This window comes from Trichomycterus rosablanca, chromosome 6, assembly GCF_030014385.1.
Source record: "Trichomycterus rosablanca isolate fTriRos1 chromosome 6, fTriRos1.hap1, whole genome shotgun sequence".
Taxonomy (NCBI): domain Eukaryota; kingdom Metazoa; phylum Chordata; class Actinopteri; order Siluriformes; family Trichomycteridae; genus Trichomycterus; species Trichomycterus rosablanca.
In genome coordinates, this window is record NC_085993.1 from 107,879 (window position 1) to 123,855 (window position 15,977).

General features: G+C 44.2%; 1 protein-coding gene across 2 annotated transcripts in view; it reads right to left on the reverse strand.

The window, feature by feature from the left end:
* Nucleotides 1-15,977, reverse strand: part of myh11a (myosin, heavy chain 11a, smooth muscle) — a 44,052-nt gene that overhangs the window by 11,376 nt on the left and 16,699 nt on the right. For both annotated transcript variants that reach the window (XM_062997186.1, XM_062997184.1), the window contains 22 exons: nt 14,795-14,887; nt 14,639-14,702; nt 13,959-14,057; nt 13,598-13,741; nt 13,388-13,483; nt 13,177-13,295; nt 12,902-13,054; nt 12,565-12,738; nt 12,279-12,452; nt 11,985-12,099; nt 11,648-11,841; nt 11,304-11,425; nt 11,057-11,126; nt 10,804-10,964; nt 10,320-10,428; nt 9,780-9,911; nt 6,451-6,657; nt 5,887-6,024; nt 5,481-5,604; nt 5,066-5,237; nt 1,595-1,807; nt 873-1,017 (listed from right to left, as the gene is read on the reverse strand). In XM_062997186.1, coding sequence (XP_062853256.1) covers nt 873-1,017; nt 1,595-1,807; nt 5,066-5,237; nt 5,481-5,604; nt 5,887-6,024; nt 6,451-6,657; nt 9,780-9,911; nt 10,320-10,428; nt 10,804-10,964; nt 11,057-11,126; nt 11,304-11,425; nt 11,648-11,841; nt 11,985-12,099; nt 12,279-12,452; nt 12,565-12,738; nt 12,902-13,054; nt 13,177-13,295; nt 13,388-13,483; nt 13,598-13,741; nt 13,959-14,057; nt 14,639-14,702; nt 14,795-14,887 — 3,018 coding nt within the window. The remainder of the gene's footprint in view (nt 1-872; nt 1,018-1,594; nt 1,808-5,065; nt 5,238-5,480; nt 5,605-5,886; nt 6,025-6,450; nt 6,658-9,779; nt 9,912-10,319; nt 10,429-10,803; nt 10,965-11,056; nt 11,127-11,303; nt 11,426-11,647; nt 11,842-11,984; nt 12,100-12,278; nt 12,453-12,564; nt 12,739-12,901; nt 13,055-13,176; nt 13,296-13,387; nt 13,484-13,597; nt 13,742-13,958; nt 14,058-14,638; nt 14,703-14,794; nt 14,888-15,977) is intronic.

The window sequence follows — 15,977 nt, forward strand, 5'->3', positions numbered from 1 at the left end:
TAAATAGATATTTATTCTAAAACCTGCAAAATGTTAAAAAAATGAACAAACTAACATTTAGAAATGATCAGAAAGCATCTTAAACAGGCGACGCAATCATGCATCCAGAAACAGTGGAGATTTTAATGGGAAGGACGAGGGACGGAAGGTCCTTACAAGAAAGAAAATCTGGCAACCAGGTAATGTGAATAATCTGAAGCTGCCACATCCCAGATCTACAGGTGTGAACATTCTGGATGTGTTTAATACAGCTTACACCCTCCACACCGTGAGGTACAACAAGGTTTACACACAGGGAAGTAAATACGGGGTAGTAACTATAGGGTAGTAGACATGGGGTAATATAGGTGGGGTAGTAAATATGGGGTAGTAAACGGGGTAATAAATATGGGGTAGTAAATATGGGGTAATAAACATGGGGTAATAAAGGTGGGGTAGTAAATATGGGGTAATAAATATGGGATAGTAAACATGGGGTGGTAAATATGGGGTAACAAAGGTGGGGTAATAAACATGGGGTATTAAATATGGGGTAATAAAGGTGGGGTAGTAAATATGGGGTAATAAAGGTGGGGTAGTAAATATGGGGTAATAAAGGTGGGGTAATAAAAATGGGGTAGTAAGCTAAGGAGATGTAGTGTCTGTAGGTGAATTGGAACACAGCTCAGGTATCTCTTACCCTCTTGGCCTGCTCCAGCTGCTCAGTTAGTAAACATGGGGTAATAAAGGTGGGGTAGTAAACATGGGGTATTAAATATAGGGTAATAAAGGTGGGGTAGTAAATACGGGGTAGTAAATGTGGGGTAGTGAGCTGAGGAGTAGTAAATGTAGTGTCTGTAGGTGAATTGGAACACAGCTCAGGTATCTCTTACCCTCTTGGCCTGCTCCAGCTGCTCGGTTAGTTCCTCCACAGCCTGCGTGTGTTTCTGTCTCATCTCCTGAACCTGAGCTTCATGGTTCCTGCTCTCCTCATCCATGGCCTTCTTTAGCAGGGTCACTTCCTGTTCACGCTTCGCCCTGCAGGTCATACAAACCCATCATACATTAATAATAAAGTATTAATTATGCCTGGATCAGTGTTCCAATTCATCCCAAAGGTGTTCAGTGGAATCGAGGTAAGGATTCCTCCACACCATTAAATCATGTCTTTAGCAGGCTAGTGATAGCTCAGTGGTTAAGGTACTGGACTAATAATCAGAAGGTTGCCGGTGCAAGCCCAGTCACCACCAAGTTGCCACTGTTGGGTCCCTGAGCAAGGCCCTTAACCCTCAATTGCTCATTGTGTTTCGCTCATTGTGTAAGTCGCTTTGGATAAAAGCGTCTGCTAAATGATGTAAATGTAAATGTAAAATGTCTTTATGGACTTTGCTTGGTGAACAGTGGGAGATTCATGTTGAAATAGTAAAAAGGACTTCCCCAAACTGTTGCTATGAAGTTGAAAACATAGAATTTTATACAAATGGATTTAAAACACTAAAACACATTATCATCCAAAAGTGTGTCATAAAGAACTCAGTAATTAGTAGGGGTGTCCAGATACTTTTGGTACAGTGACCGGATGGATGATGATGATGATGATGAGTGTAACACTAGCCTGAGCTCCTGCTGCGTGGCCGTGGTGTCGAGCGTGTCCTCCAGTTCAGACTTGAGCGCCTCCAGCTCCTCACCCAGGTCTCGTTTGGTTTTCTCAGTTTTGTTCCTGGCGGCTCGTTCTGACTCCAGGTCCTCCTGCAGGTCTGAGATCACGCCCTCCAGCTCTCGGATCTTCTTCAGAGCGTTGTTCTTCTGCGCTGTCTCGTCCTCCAGACTGCAGAAACACACAGGGGTGGGGGACAGGACAGAACCACATGGGTTACAGACTGAGTGTGTTACAGATTGTGTGTGTTACAGGTTGAGTGTGTTACAGATTAAGTGTGTTACAGATTATGTTACAGGTTGAGTGTGTTACAGATTGTGTGTGTTACAGGTTGAGTGTGTTACAGATTAAGTGTGTTACAGATTAAGTGTGTTACAGATTATGTTACAGGTTGAGTGTGTTACAGATTGATTGTGTTACAGATTAAGTGTGTTATAGGTTGAGTGTGTTACAGATTGAGTGTGTGTTACAGAGTGATAGCTCAGTGGTTAAGGTACTGGACTAGTAAACAGACGGTTGCCGGTTCAAGCCCCGCCACCACCGAGTTGCCACTGTTGGGTCCCTGAGCAAGGCCCTTAACCCTCAATTGCTCATTGTGTTTCGCTCATTGTGTAAGTCGCTTTGGATAAAAGCGTCTGCTAAATGCTGAAAATGTAAAATGTAAATGTACAGATTATGTGTTATGCATTATGTGTGTTATAGATTGAGTGTGTTACAGATTGAGTGTGTGTTACAGATTATGTGTTATGCATTATGTGTGTTACAGATTGAGTGTGTTACAGATTGAGTGTGTTACAGATTGATTGTGTTACAGATTAAGTGTGTTATAGGTTGAGTGTGTTACAGATTGAGTGTGTGTTACAGATTATGTTTTATGCATTATGTGTGTTATAGATTGAGTGTGTTACAGATTGTGTGTGTTACAGATTATGTGTTATGCATTATGTGTTACAGATTGAGTGTGTTACAGATTGAGTGTGTTACAGGTTTAGTGTGTGTTACAGATTGAGTGTGTTACAGATTGAGTGTGTTAGATTGAGTGTGTTACAGATTAAGTGTGTTACAGATTGATTGTGTTACAGATTAAGTGTGTTATAGGTTGAGTGTGTTACAGATTGAGTGTGTTACAGATTATGTGTTATGCATTATGTGTGTTATAGATTGAGTGTGTTACAGATTGAGTGTGTGTTACAGATTATGTGTTATGCATTATGTGTGTTACAGATTGAGTGTGTTACAGATTGAGTGTGTTACAGGTTTAGTGTGTGTTACAGATTGAGTGTGTTACAGATTGAGTGTGTTATAGATTGAGTGTGTTACAGATTGAATGTGTTACAGATTGAGTGTGTTACAGATTGATTGTGTTACAGATTAAGTGTGTTATAGGTTGAGTGTGTTACAGATTGAGTGTGTTACAGATTATGTGTTATGCATTATGTGTGTTATAGATTGAGTGTGTTACAGATTGAGTGTGGGTTAGGGTTATGTGTTACAGATTGAGTGTGTGTTACAGATTATGTGTTATGCATTATGTGTGTTACAGATTGAGTGTGTTACAGGTTTAGTGTGTGTTACAGATTGAGTGTGTTACAGATTGAGTGTGTGTTACAGATTATGTGTTATGCATTATGTGTGTTACAGATTGAGTGTGTTACAGATTGAGTGTGTTACAGATTGATTGTGTTACAGATTAAGTGTGTTATAGGTTGAGTGTGTTACAGATTGAGTGTGTTACAGATTATGTGTTATGCATTATGTGTGTTATAGATTGAGTGTGTTACAGATTGAGTGTGTGTTACAGATTATGTGTTATGCATTATGTGTGTTACAGATTGAGTGTGTTACAGGTTTAGTGTGTGTTACAGATTGAGTGTGTTACAGATTAAGTGTGTTATAAATTGAGTGTGTTACAGATTGATTGTGTTACAGGTTTAGTGTGTGTTACAGATTGAGTGTGTTACAGATTGAGTGTGTTACAGGTTTAGTGTGTGTTATAGATTGAGTGTGTTACAGATTATGTGTTATGCATTATATGTGTTACAGATTGAGTGTGTTACAGATTGAGTGTGTTACAGATTGATTGTGTTACAGATTAAGTGTGTTATAGGTTGAGTGTGTTACAGATTGAGTGTGTGTTACAGATTATGTGTTATGCATTATGTGTGTTATAGATTGAGTGTGTTACAGATTGAGTGTGTGTTACAGATTATGTGTTATGCATTATGTGTGTTACAGATTGAGTGTGTTACAGATTGAGTGTGTTACAGGTTTAGTGTGTGTTACAGATTGAGTGTGTTACAGATTGAGTGTGTTATAGATTGAGTGTGTTACAGATTGAGTGTGTTACAGATTAAGTGTGTTACAGATTAAGTGTGTTATAGGTTGAGTGTGTTACAGATTGAGTGTGTTACAGATTATGTGTTATGCATTATGTGTGTTACAGATTGAGTGTGTTACAGGTTTAGTGTGTGTTACAGATTGAGTGTGTTACAGATTAAGTGTGTTATAAATTGAGTGTGTTACAGATTGATTGTGTTACAGGTTTAGTGTGTGTTACAGATTGAGTGTGTTACAGATTTAGTGTGTGTTACAGATTGAGTGTGTTACAGGTTTAGTGTGTGTTACAGATTGAGTGTGTTACAGATTGAGTGTGTTACAGGTTTAGTGTGTGTTATAGATTGAGTGTGTTACAGATTATGTGTTATGCATTATATGTGTTACAGATTGAGTGTGTTACAGATTGAGTGTGTTACAGGTTTAGTGTGTTACAGGTTTAGTGTGTGTTATAGATTGAGTGTGTTACAGATTATGTGTTATGCATTATATGTGTTACAGATTGAGTGTGTTACAGATTGAGTGTGTTACAGGTTTAGTGTGTGTTACAGATTGAGTGTGTTACAGATTGAGTGTGTTACAGGTTTAGTGTGTGTTACAGATTGAGTGTGTTACAGATTGAGTGTGTTACAGGTTTAGTGTGTGTTATAGATTGAGTGTGTTACAGATTATGTGTTATGCATTATATGTGTTACAGATTGAGTGTGTTACAGGTTTAGTGTGTGTTATAGATTGAGTGTGTTACAGATTGAGTGTGTTACAGATTATGTGTTATGCATTATATGTGTTACAGATTGAGTGTGTTACAGATTGAGTGTGTTACAGATTGAGTGTGTTACAGATTAAGTGTGTTATAAATTGAGTGTGTTACAGATTGAGTGTGTTACAGATTAAGTGTGTTATAGGTTGAGTGTGTTACAGGTTCAGTGTGTGTTATAGGTTGAGTGTGTTACAGATTGTGTGTGTTACAGATTAAGTGTGTTATAGGTTGAGTGTGTTACAGGTTCAGTGTGTGTTATAGGTTGAGTGTGTTACAGATTGTGTGTTACAGACTGCGTGCGTAACAGTATAAGTGTTACAGACTGAGTGTGTTACCGCGCGAGTGCAGCCTGTAGCTCCTCCTCTTTTTTAGCGAGCTGAGCCTTTAGCTCGGCGATCTGAGCCTGCAGGTCTGCGATCTGTTCCTGTAGATCACTCGATTCTGCCTCCAACTTCCTCTTCACCTTATCCAGTTCCTGTCGGGTCTTTTCTTCTTTCTTCAAACGAACTGAACATCAAACATCAACACAATTTACCTTTATTATTAATAATATTATGATTGTTATTATATTGTTATTGTTGTTATAATAACTTGTTGACGTTATTATATTATTTTAGTGTGTTAATAGCGACTTGACAGCATGAATTCCCACATAACAGGTTAGCGTTAGCGATTGTTGGATGGATGAACCCTAAAACCTCTCAGTTCCAGCCGGAGCATAAGTGTGAGTGCTGCTTTCATCTCACACACCTTCCAGTTCTGAGATCATAGACTCATGCTTGTTCTTCAGCTTGGTCAGGTTCTTAGATTTCTCCTCCTCTTCAGCCAGGTTAGCACTAAAATCAGCTACTCGCTCCTCCAGCAACTTTCTCTCCTACACACACACAATAGATAGATTAATAGTGAAGCGTAAAAGTTATCCTTCACTCACTTCCACTACCAACTCCTAAATGTCTATCTGTGCAGGGTTCTTCAGGGGGTAGAAAAACCAACTATTAGTTTAACACCCCCCCCCCCCCCCCCCCCCCCCCCCACACACACACACACACACACACACTGAGCAGGTTTATTTCTTTACTGCACTAAACCAAAAGAACGTGAGCGAGTGACGAGCTAATAAACGGATCAGGACGAGGATGAACTGTGACTGTCCCACCTTGTGAAGTTTGTTGTTCTGATCCTCCATCACCAGCAGATCATCCTCCAGTTTCTTTATTTTCCCCTCACACATCACTTTCTCCAACTGCAGCTTCTGTCGAGCGTCCTCCTCCTCCTCCAGGTGCTCCTCCAGCTCCTGAACACACACATACACACATTTACACATGGACATCACATGGTACAGCAGTGTACGTGCTGCAATGCAACATGGTTCCTGGGAATTTGGGTTCCATCCTCCTCTGTAGTCAATGAGTTTTGCATGTTCTCTCTCTGTCAGCTTAACCTGATTCTCACTCAGTAGATTAACTTTAAAAGCTTCACCAGAACACTGAGGTTCCATGGTGCGTCGGTGTCTTCCTGCTTCTATTAACTTAAACTGAATCAGGTTCAGTGTTTAAAATCGACTCCAAATCCTAAATGAGAGGAATCACTGAATCAAATCATTTTTGACTCGGCTTTTTGGTGCTAAAACAGGGAGAACAAACCAAATGCTTCAGGTTTTTCAGGACCGTCCTGAGAAGGTACACCATTCTGCAAATCACTGAATATAAATGTAACCCACCTGGATCTGCTGATGCATCTTCTTCTTCTCCACCTGCAGGGTGGCACTGCGCTCCTCCTCCTCCTCCAGCCGCGCCTCCATCTCATGCAGAATCTCCTCCAGCTCCTGCTTTTTAGCAGCCAAACGCACCCTCATCTCCTCGGCTTCTGCGTACAGCTCGGTCTCAGCCTGGAGCTGCTCCTGTAGAGCGTTCCTCTCCTCCACCAGCTACAGAAATACCATCCATTAAATATGAGTGCAAGAGCCGAACCTCAACAGTGCAGTGCACACCTTGAGGAACACTTCTTACTGTGTGTGTGTTATTACCTGTGTGTGTTTCAGTGTGTGAGTGTGTGTATCACCTGTGTGTGTGTGTGTGTCTCACCTGTGTGTGTTCAGTGTGTGTGTGTTATCACCTGTGTGTGTTTCAGTGTGTGTGTGTGTGTGTGTGTTATTACCTGTGTGTGTTTCAGTGTGTGTGTCTCACCTGTGTGTGTGTGTGTGTGTGTGTGTGTTGTCACCTGTGTGTGTTTCAGTGTGTGTGTTCAGTGTGTGTGTTGTCACCTGTGTGTGTTTCAGTGTGTGTGTGTTTCAGTGTGTGTGTTCAGTGTGTGTGTGTGTGTGTATCACCTGTGTGTGTTTCAGTGTGTGTGTGTTTCAGTGTGTGTGTTCAGTGTGTGTGTGTGTGTATCACCTGTGTGTGTGTCTCACCTGTGTGTGTTTCAGTGTGTGTGTGTGTTATTACCTGTGTGTTTCAGTGTGTGTGTATCACCTGTGTGTGTGTGTGTCTCACCTGTGTGTGTTTCAGTGTGTGTGTTCAGTGTGTGTGTATCACCTGTGTGTGTGTGTGTCTCACCTGTGTGTGTTTCAGTGTGTGTGTTCAGTGTGTGTGTATCACCTGTGTGTGTGTGTGTGTGTTGTCACCTGTGTGTGTTTCAGTGTGTGTGTGTGTGTATATCACCTGTGTGTGTGTGTTGTCACCTGTGTGTGTGTGTTGTCACCTGTGTGTGTTTCAGTGTGTGTGTGTGTATCACCTGTGTGTGTTTCAGTGTGTGTGTGTGTGTATATCACCTGTGTGTGTGTGTGTGTTGTCACCTGTGTGTGTTTCAGTGTGTGTGTGTGTATCACCTGTGTGTGTTTCAGTGGGTGTGTGTGTGTGTGTGTGTGTGTGTATCACCTGTGTGTGTTTCAGTGTGTGTGTGTGTGTTGTCACCTGTGTGTGTGTGTGTGTGTGTGTGTATCACCTGTGTGTGTTTCAGTGTGTGTGTGTGTGTGTATCACCTGTGTGTGTGTGTGTTGTCACCTGTGTGTGTTTCAGTGTGTGTGTTCAGTGTGTGTGTGTGTGTGTGTCTCACCTGTGTGTGTTTCAGTGTGTGTGTGTGTGTATCACCTGTGTGTGTTTGAGTGTGTGTGTGTGTATCACCTGTGTGTGTTTGAGTGTGTGTGTGTATCACCTGTGTGTGTTTCAGTGTGTGTGTGTGTGTATCACCTGTGTGTGTTTCAGTGTGTGTGTGTGTATCACCTGTGTGTGTGTGTGTGTCTCACCTGTGTGTGTTTCAGTGTGTGTGTGTGTGTATCACCTGTGTGTGTTTGAGTGTGTGTGTGTGTATCACCTGTGTGTGTTTGAGTGTGTGTGTGTATCACCTGTGTGTGTTTCAGTGTGTGTGTGTGTGTATCACCTGTGTGTGTTTCAGTGTGTGTGTGTGTATCACCTGTGTGTGTGTGTGTGTCTCACCTGTGTGTGTTTCAGTGTGTGTGTGTGTGTATCACCTGTGTGTGTTTGAGTGTGTGTTTCAGTGTGTATCACCTGTGTGTGTGTGTGTGTGTATCACCTGTGTGTGTTTGAGTGTGTGTGTGTGTATCACCTGTGTGTGTTTGAGTGTGTGTGTGTGTGTGTATCACCTGTGTGTGTTTGAGTGTGTGTGTGTGTGTGTCTCACCTGTGTGTGTTTCAGTGTGTGTGTGTGTGTGTGTATCACCTGTGTGTGTTTGAGTGTGTGTGTGTGTGTGTGTATCACCTGTGTGTGTTTGAGTGTGTGTGTGTGTGTGTGTTTGAGTGTGTGTGTGTTTGTGTGTGTGTGTGTATCACCTGTGTGTGTTTGAGTGTGTGTGTGTGTGTGTGTATCACCTGTGTGTGTTTGAGTGTGTGTGTGTGTGTATCACCTGTGTGTGTTTGAGTGTGTGTGTGTGTGTATCACCTGTGTGTGTTTGAGTGTGTGTGTGTGTATCACCTGTGTGTGTTTGAGTGTGTGTGTGTGTGTATCACCTGTGTGTGTTTGAGTGTGTGTGTGTGTGTGTGTATCACCTGTGTGTGTTTGAGTGTGTGTATCACCTGTGTGTGTTTGAGTGTGTGTGTGTGTGTGTGTGTGTGTATCACCTGTGTGTGTTTGAGTGTGTGTGTGTGTGTGTGTATCACCTGTGTGTGTTTGTGTGTGTGTGTGTATCACCTGTGTGTGTTTGAGTGTGTGTGTGTGTGTGTATCACCTGTGTGTGTTTGAGTGTGTGTGTGTGTGTGTGTATCACCTGTGTGTGTTTGAGTGTGTGTGTGTGTGTGTGTATCACCTGTGTGTGTTTCAGTGTGTGTGTGTGTGTGTATCACCTGTGTGTGTTTGAGTGTGTGTGTGTGTGTGTGTGTGTATCACCTGTGTGTGTTTGAGTGTGTGTGTGTGTGTGTGTATCACCTGTGTGTGTTTGTGTGTGTGTGTGTATCACCTGTGTGTGTTTGAGTGTGTGTGTGTGTGTGTATCACCTGTGTGTGTTTGAGTGTGTGTGTGTGTGTGTGTATCACCTGTGTGTGTTTGAGTGTGTGTGTGTGTGTGTGTATCACCTGTGTGTGTTTCAGTGTGTGTGTGTGTGTGTATCACCTGTGTGTGTTTGAGTGTGTGTGTGTGTGTGTGTATCACCTGTGTGTGTTTGAGTGTGTGTGTGTGTGTGTGTATCACCTGTGTGTGTTTCAGTGTGTGTGTGTGTGTGTGTATCACCTGTGTGTGTTTGAGTGTGTGTGTGTGTGTGTGTGTGTATCACCTGTGTGTGTTTGAGTGTGTGTGTGTGTGTGTGTATCACCTGTGTGTGTTTGTGTGTGTGTGTGTATCACCTGTGTGTGTTTGAGTGTGTGTGTGTGTGTGTATCACCTGTGTGTGTTTGAGTGTGTGTGTGTGTGTGTGTATCACCTGTGTGTGTTTGAGTGTGTGTGTGTGTGTGTGTATCACCTGTGTGTGTTTCAGTGTGTGTGTGTGTGTGTATCACCTGTGTGTGTTTGAGTGTGTGTGTGTGTGTGTGTATCACCTGTGTGTGTTTGAGTGTGTGTGTGTGTATCACCTGTGTGTGTTTGAGTGTGTGTGTGTGTATCACCTGTGTGTGTTTGAGTGTGATGTCCTTTAGCTCCGTCTCACACTTGACTGCTGTATCTTTGGCTTTCTGAAGCTCCTCCTCCTTCAAGCCTAGCTCCTCCTCCTGACGTGTGACCTGGAGCAGAGGCTTCACCTGGAACAGGTAAAAACACACACATACACGCTCAGGTCATGTGAACAGACGTACAGGGTGTAACCAGTGGTCCTGCTGAGTTTTAGGTCTTGGGTTTTGGGGGCTTTATGTCTGGACTATCTGCTCCATATCATGATGCTTCCACCACCGTACTTTACTGTGTGTTTCGTGTGGGCCGTATGAACGGAGACGGTTGCAGAAGCTGCTGTACATTACTTGTTGTTCTCTGTATAATTGTTGTTCCTGCTGCTTTCAGGTCATCCTGTAACTCTTTCTGACTGGCTGCTGGTTTATATATGGTATAATATGGGGGCAGAGTGGTGGTTACAGGTGAAGAAGATTTAATAACAGTAAAGGACTGAACCCCCCCTCCCCCACTATACAGGTAAGCACAGGTGTGTATCTCACCTTGGTGAAGAGTCTCCACCACTGCCAGTTCCTGAGTTTCAGGTAAGCTGCACAGTTCCTCTGGATCACCCTCATCGCTGTTAACTGCTGCTGCCGCTTAGCAAACGCCCTACACACACACACACACACACACACACACACACACACACACACACACACACTGGATGTGAGCTGGTTTTGAAGTCTAGGATCTAAATCAATGATAATCTCATATCAGTGTATCAGTCTCCTCCAAACTGCTTAAAATCACCCTGAGTTATAAATAAATCTCTCACTTTGTCCCCAAGTGTTCATTTAATCTTTAGTCCAGAAACTTCTGACAGCAGTAATTAATCTCAGTGTGATTATCAGAGTGCAGCTGGTGTAATGAGGTTAATATACATTTTAATTACAGGCCATGAGCGCATCACAGCACTTTACCTTCTCAGTGTGTGTGTGTGTGTGTGTGTGTGTGTGTGTGTGTGTGTGTGTGTGTGTGTCTCACTTCCTGGCGAGGAATCCCCGAGCCTGAGCCTGGAAGGCGATGATGACCACGGTGATCTTCAGGTCACGTTCCTCCTCCAGCTGTGCCAGAACTCCAGTACGGAAAAAGATTTTACTCTGACCGATCCGGTACAGGTTCGGGTCAAGGTCCAAGTGCTTAATCTACACACAGAGATTTATAATAAATAATTCATTCATAAATAATGAGTCAACATGAGCAGTGCACATAGTATTCTGTTTAGTGTTGTATATACCATGAGCACGCAGGCCTGTTTCCCATCCATGAAGCCCCTTGGAATGGCGTTAGCTGCCAAAATCTCGTACCTGAAACACACAGAGTAATAACACTGAACACACTGCTTCTTATTACCATTAATAATCACTGTGTGTTACAGTGTGTGTGAGTGAGTGTACAGTGTGTGTTACAGTGTGTGTTACAGTGTGTGTTACAGTGTGTGTTACAGTGTGTGTTACAGTGTGTGTTACAGTGTGTGTGTGTACCTCTGTCTGAACTCCTGGAAGACGATGCGGTTGGGGAAGCCCTGTCTGCAGATTCTGATTCCCTCCAGCACACCGTTACACCTGAGCTGCTCCAGAACCAGGTGAGCATCCAACTTACCTGCCTATCATAAACACACACACACACCATGGATTGGTTAATGGGTTGGTTAATGAGTTGGTTAGAGCGTTTATGTGTTGAAGTTGATGAAATGCTACTGAGAGTTGTTAATACAGTGATCCATCTATGATGATAATCTATGGTTATGTATGATTATAATCACCTATAGATTACAGATTGTGTGTGTGTGTGTGTGTGTGTGTGTGTGTTTGGAGCAGACACACACCCTCTTCTCGTGGTTGGGGATGATGCAGCGGACGAAGTTGGGCTGTGTGTTGTGCAGCGTGGTCATGAGTTTGGCGAGGGACTCTTTGTAGAGCTGGCCGACGGTGCGGAACATTCCCTTCTTCGTTTTAGAGGAGCTGGGCATCGAGCTGTCCGACATCTTCGCTATCGTCTCCAAACCCACCACACGGTCCACTGAGGAGAAACCACAACTACGTGTAGGATCGTTACCTCGGAATGAGTGGAAACATACACTGGTAGAATGGTACCACACCACCCTCTCTAACTGGTACCACACCACCATCTTTGACCATTCGTACTGTTGGTCATGGACTCACCATCCTTCCACAGGTCCTGCACAAACACACTGGATGAATTGTTCAGCAGCGAAGTGACGTTATCATTCAGAGGGTCCATGTTCTTCGTCAGCCATGCTGTAGCATTATAGTCCACCTAGATCACACACACACACACACACACACACACACACACACACACACACACACACACACACAGAGAGAACTCAGCACAGATCTGCATGTGTGGTCACGTAGTGCAGCAGAGTGTTGATGATGATGTTTTAGATCAGTTTGGACCCTGAGTGACGGCGTCTCGGGGGCTGACGGACTCACCCGGCCGGCGTAATGCTGTACGGAGAACTCGGTTTTGTCCTTCAGCTGTTTGGGTTTGGTGAATTTGAGATGGTTGGCGTGGGTGTTGCACAGCTTCTCTACAAACGACACGTCTGTGGCTTTAGGGAACCAGCACTCCTCATCCAGCAGGGCCAGGATGCCTGGTGGGTTGTTCTGGAACACACACGGTGAAGGCACGGTACCACTGATAAGTAAATGAATCATTTTATTACTGTAGACGTGATTTTGGACACTAATACCAGTAGTGATGTTAGAAATGACTGACCGGTCTCTCGATGAGCTCGATGCAGGGCTGCAGGTCCAGGCCGAAGTCGATGAAATTCCACTCGATGCCCTCGCGCTGGTACTCCTCCTGCTCCAGGATGAACATGGTGTGGTTGAAGAGCTGCTGCAGCTTCTCGTTAGTGTAATTAATGCACAGCTGCTCAAACGAGTTATCCTGCAGAGGAATCGAACCCGCCGTTATTGCAACAACTTATTAACAACCATCTAACAATGATTTATCAGTCGGTTCTACATCAGATGTACATCCATGACAGTGTGTGTACTGTGATTACTGTAGTATGTAGATGGAACGTAAGGAACTGCTACAATCTTCTCACCTCAAAGATCTCAAAGCCGGCGATGTCCAGGATGCCGAGGAAGGACGCGCCCTGGCGTTTGGTTTTATCCAGAGCTTTGTTTACTCGAGAGAGAATCCAGAGGAACAGACGCTCGTACATCGCCTTCGCCAGAGCCTCCACCGCGAAGTCCGCCTGTATACGATACACAGGAATGAGATACCGAGCAAGGAATGATAGTGACGACATGATGATGTGATGGAATGATGTGATGGAATGATGATGGTAAAGGTGTGATGATGGGGTGATGATGGTACCTGCTCCTTGGTCTGAGCTTTCTGGACGACCTCTCGGCCGACCTTGATACGCGGGGTCAGGATGGCGCGGGTGAAATCGGTCACGTTGATGCCGGACAGGTGACAAACCTTCTGTGCAGCTGATAGACAGACAGAGTGGGATGAGTTTTAGTTCTGTACTAAAATGATCTGAACTCTTCAGTATGTTTTTAGGATTGGTGTAAATCCACACCGGTGTTATCGGGCATGGTGGCCTGTTCCTGGTTCCTCTCCTTCTTAAACTCGATGTTGCCGAGCTGCAGGACGGTTGAGACCACCTTCAGGATCCCTGATATCACAGAGCAGAGATCAATCATCTTCATTCAGCATCAGTATCATGTACAGTGTGAACTACAGAGCATAACCTGTGTGTGTGTGTGTGTGTGTGTGTGTGTGTGAGTACCGATTCTCTCCTCCTCATTAAAGCCCATGATGTTCATGGCCTCCAGGGTCTCCTCGTACATCTCATCATCCTCATTTCCTGGGATCTGGACGTGTCCCGCCACCAGGAAGCGATATTTATTAAAGTTCTCCAGTAGGAGCTCCTCTGTGTGTGGAGGACGGGGGGGGGGGGGGGGATTAATTAATTCTCATTCTCTTAATGAGAAGATTGTACATTAGTGGTGACAGTAACATCATGAACTATATTAGCTATCATTAATGGTGGCTCCAGGTTCTTCAGCTGGACCAGATCCTGAATCAGAACCTCCTGAACCCTGAAACATGCTAAATGAAGAGCAGGGGTAATCACGCGCCCCTCGTACCTCTCAGTTTGTCCTTGGCTCCTGCCACCATGTAGTAGAAGATGTGAAAGGCTCGCTCGGTTTTAGCCTGGCGGATACAGCGGGACTTCTCCAGCAGGTCTGGGATCAGAGCTCAGGAAACACACACAGCTCAGGGATCGTTGGAGGGGTGGAGGTGTAGGGTTTAGGGGGTACGGATACAGGTGTATATGTGTGTGTGTGAGTGTGTGTGTTAGTGCATGTGAGAGTGTGTGTGTGTGTGTGTGTGTATGTGTGTGTGTGTGTGTGTGTGAAAGCTCAGGAAACACATAGCTCAGGGATCAGACTGGGGGGGCAAGGTTTGGGGTGGGTGTAGGGTTTAGTGTTGGATACAGGTGTATGTATGTTAGTGTGTGTGGAAGTGTGTGTGGAAGCTCAGGTAACACACACAGCTCAGGGATCAGAGTGAGGGGGGTGTAGGGTTTAGGGGGTAAGGATACAGGTGTGTGTGTGTGTGTGTTAGTGTGCATGTGTGGGTGTGTGTGTGTGTGGAAGCTCAGACAGGGTTGTTGGGGTGGAGGGTTTAGGGGGTAAGGATACAGGTGTGTGTGTGTGTGTGTGTGTGTGTGTGTTAGTGTGCATGTGTGGGTGTGTGTAAGCTCGGGCGGGGATGTTGGGGTGGAGGTGGAGGGTTTAGGGGGTACAGGATAATTAAAGGATACAGGTTTCGATGTTTGCACCTACGATGTACCCCGTCACATCGAAGTTGATGCGGATGAATTTACCCTGGTGAGAGAAGAGAGCAGGTACAGGACGTTAGATCGAATCATGTGGGGTTCACTTCCTGTCTGGAGCAGGTAGAGAGGGGCGGGACTCACGAATCGGGATGAGTTGTCGTTCTTGATGGTTTTGGCGTTACCGAAAGCTTCCAGGATGGGATTCGCCTGCAGCAGCTGCTTCTCCAGCTCCCCCTACAGGAGGATAACACAGGGTTCATGTACACACACACACACACACACACACACACACAGGACTCTCACACACACACACACACACACACACACCCCCACCCCCACCCCGTGTCCTACAGCTGTACAGTGGAGATGAAGTGGATGATATACTGGGTGCAGTGTGAGGACAGAACTGGAACACACAGAGATTCACTGCGTTTTCTCACCCGGACTTCAGAGAGGAAAAAGGAAGTGAAGCATCAGAGAGACGAGAGATGGCTGGAAGCTTCACACACTCCCGTACACACAGATACAGAGAGAGAGAGGAACAGAGCATCAAGTAGGAAACAAGTTACAGAGCTACAGTGCTGAGAAAAAGTATTTGCCCCCTTGTATTGTTTCAGATCATTATATGAAATTTTAAGACAGCAGTTACATATACTGAGGGGTAATGGAGGGGGGTAAGAGACCTGCAGTTCCCTGGATGTTTATCTGGGTTTGTGGTGACTTTGCACTCTCGGGGGGATTTCTTTAGATCCTTCTAGGACAATTTTAACACTGTTCACTGTTATCCCGAAACCTTAAAAGAGAGATTTTTCCTGCCACCGTCACCCTCCGCCTGCTCGACAGGGTTTTTATTTAAATTTGTTGGTCCTGGATGCTGTAAAACTGCTTTGACACGATGTTGATTGTAAAAAGCGCTATACAAATACATCTGACTTTCATTTCTTCCTTCATTTCGGTTGATTGTTGTGTGGTGATGCTGCTTGTGAAAGGTTTAAATTAAATGAGAATTAGATTCAGCATGGCTGCTGTGATCAGGCCTGGTGTGTCCAACCTAATTAAGTTAGCAATTACAGTTTCATTAACTGATAGACTGAGTAACTAAAAGGGCAACTTGTGTCTAATTTAAATATAATAGTTTGTTTAAAGATCTGACACATTTATAACTGACATAATAATGGTGGGAACCAGAGGGGGTGAATAGTTTCTCACGGCACTGTAACTAGTAGCAGAGACAGACATCAACACTGATATAAACACTCGTCTGGATTCAAGACGAAACTAAATACTGAACCTACAAACACACTCAGTTAAACACACACACACA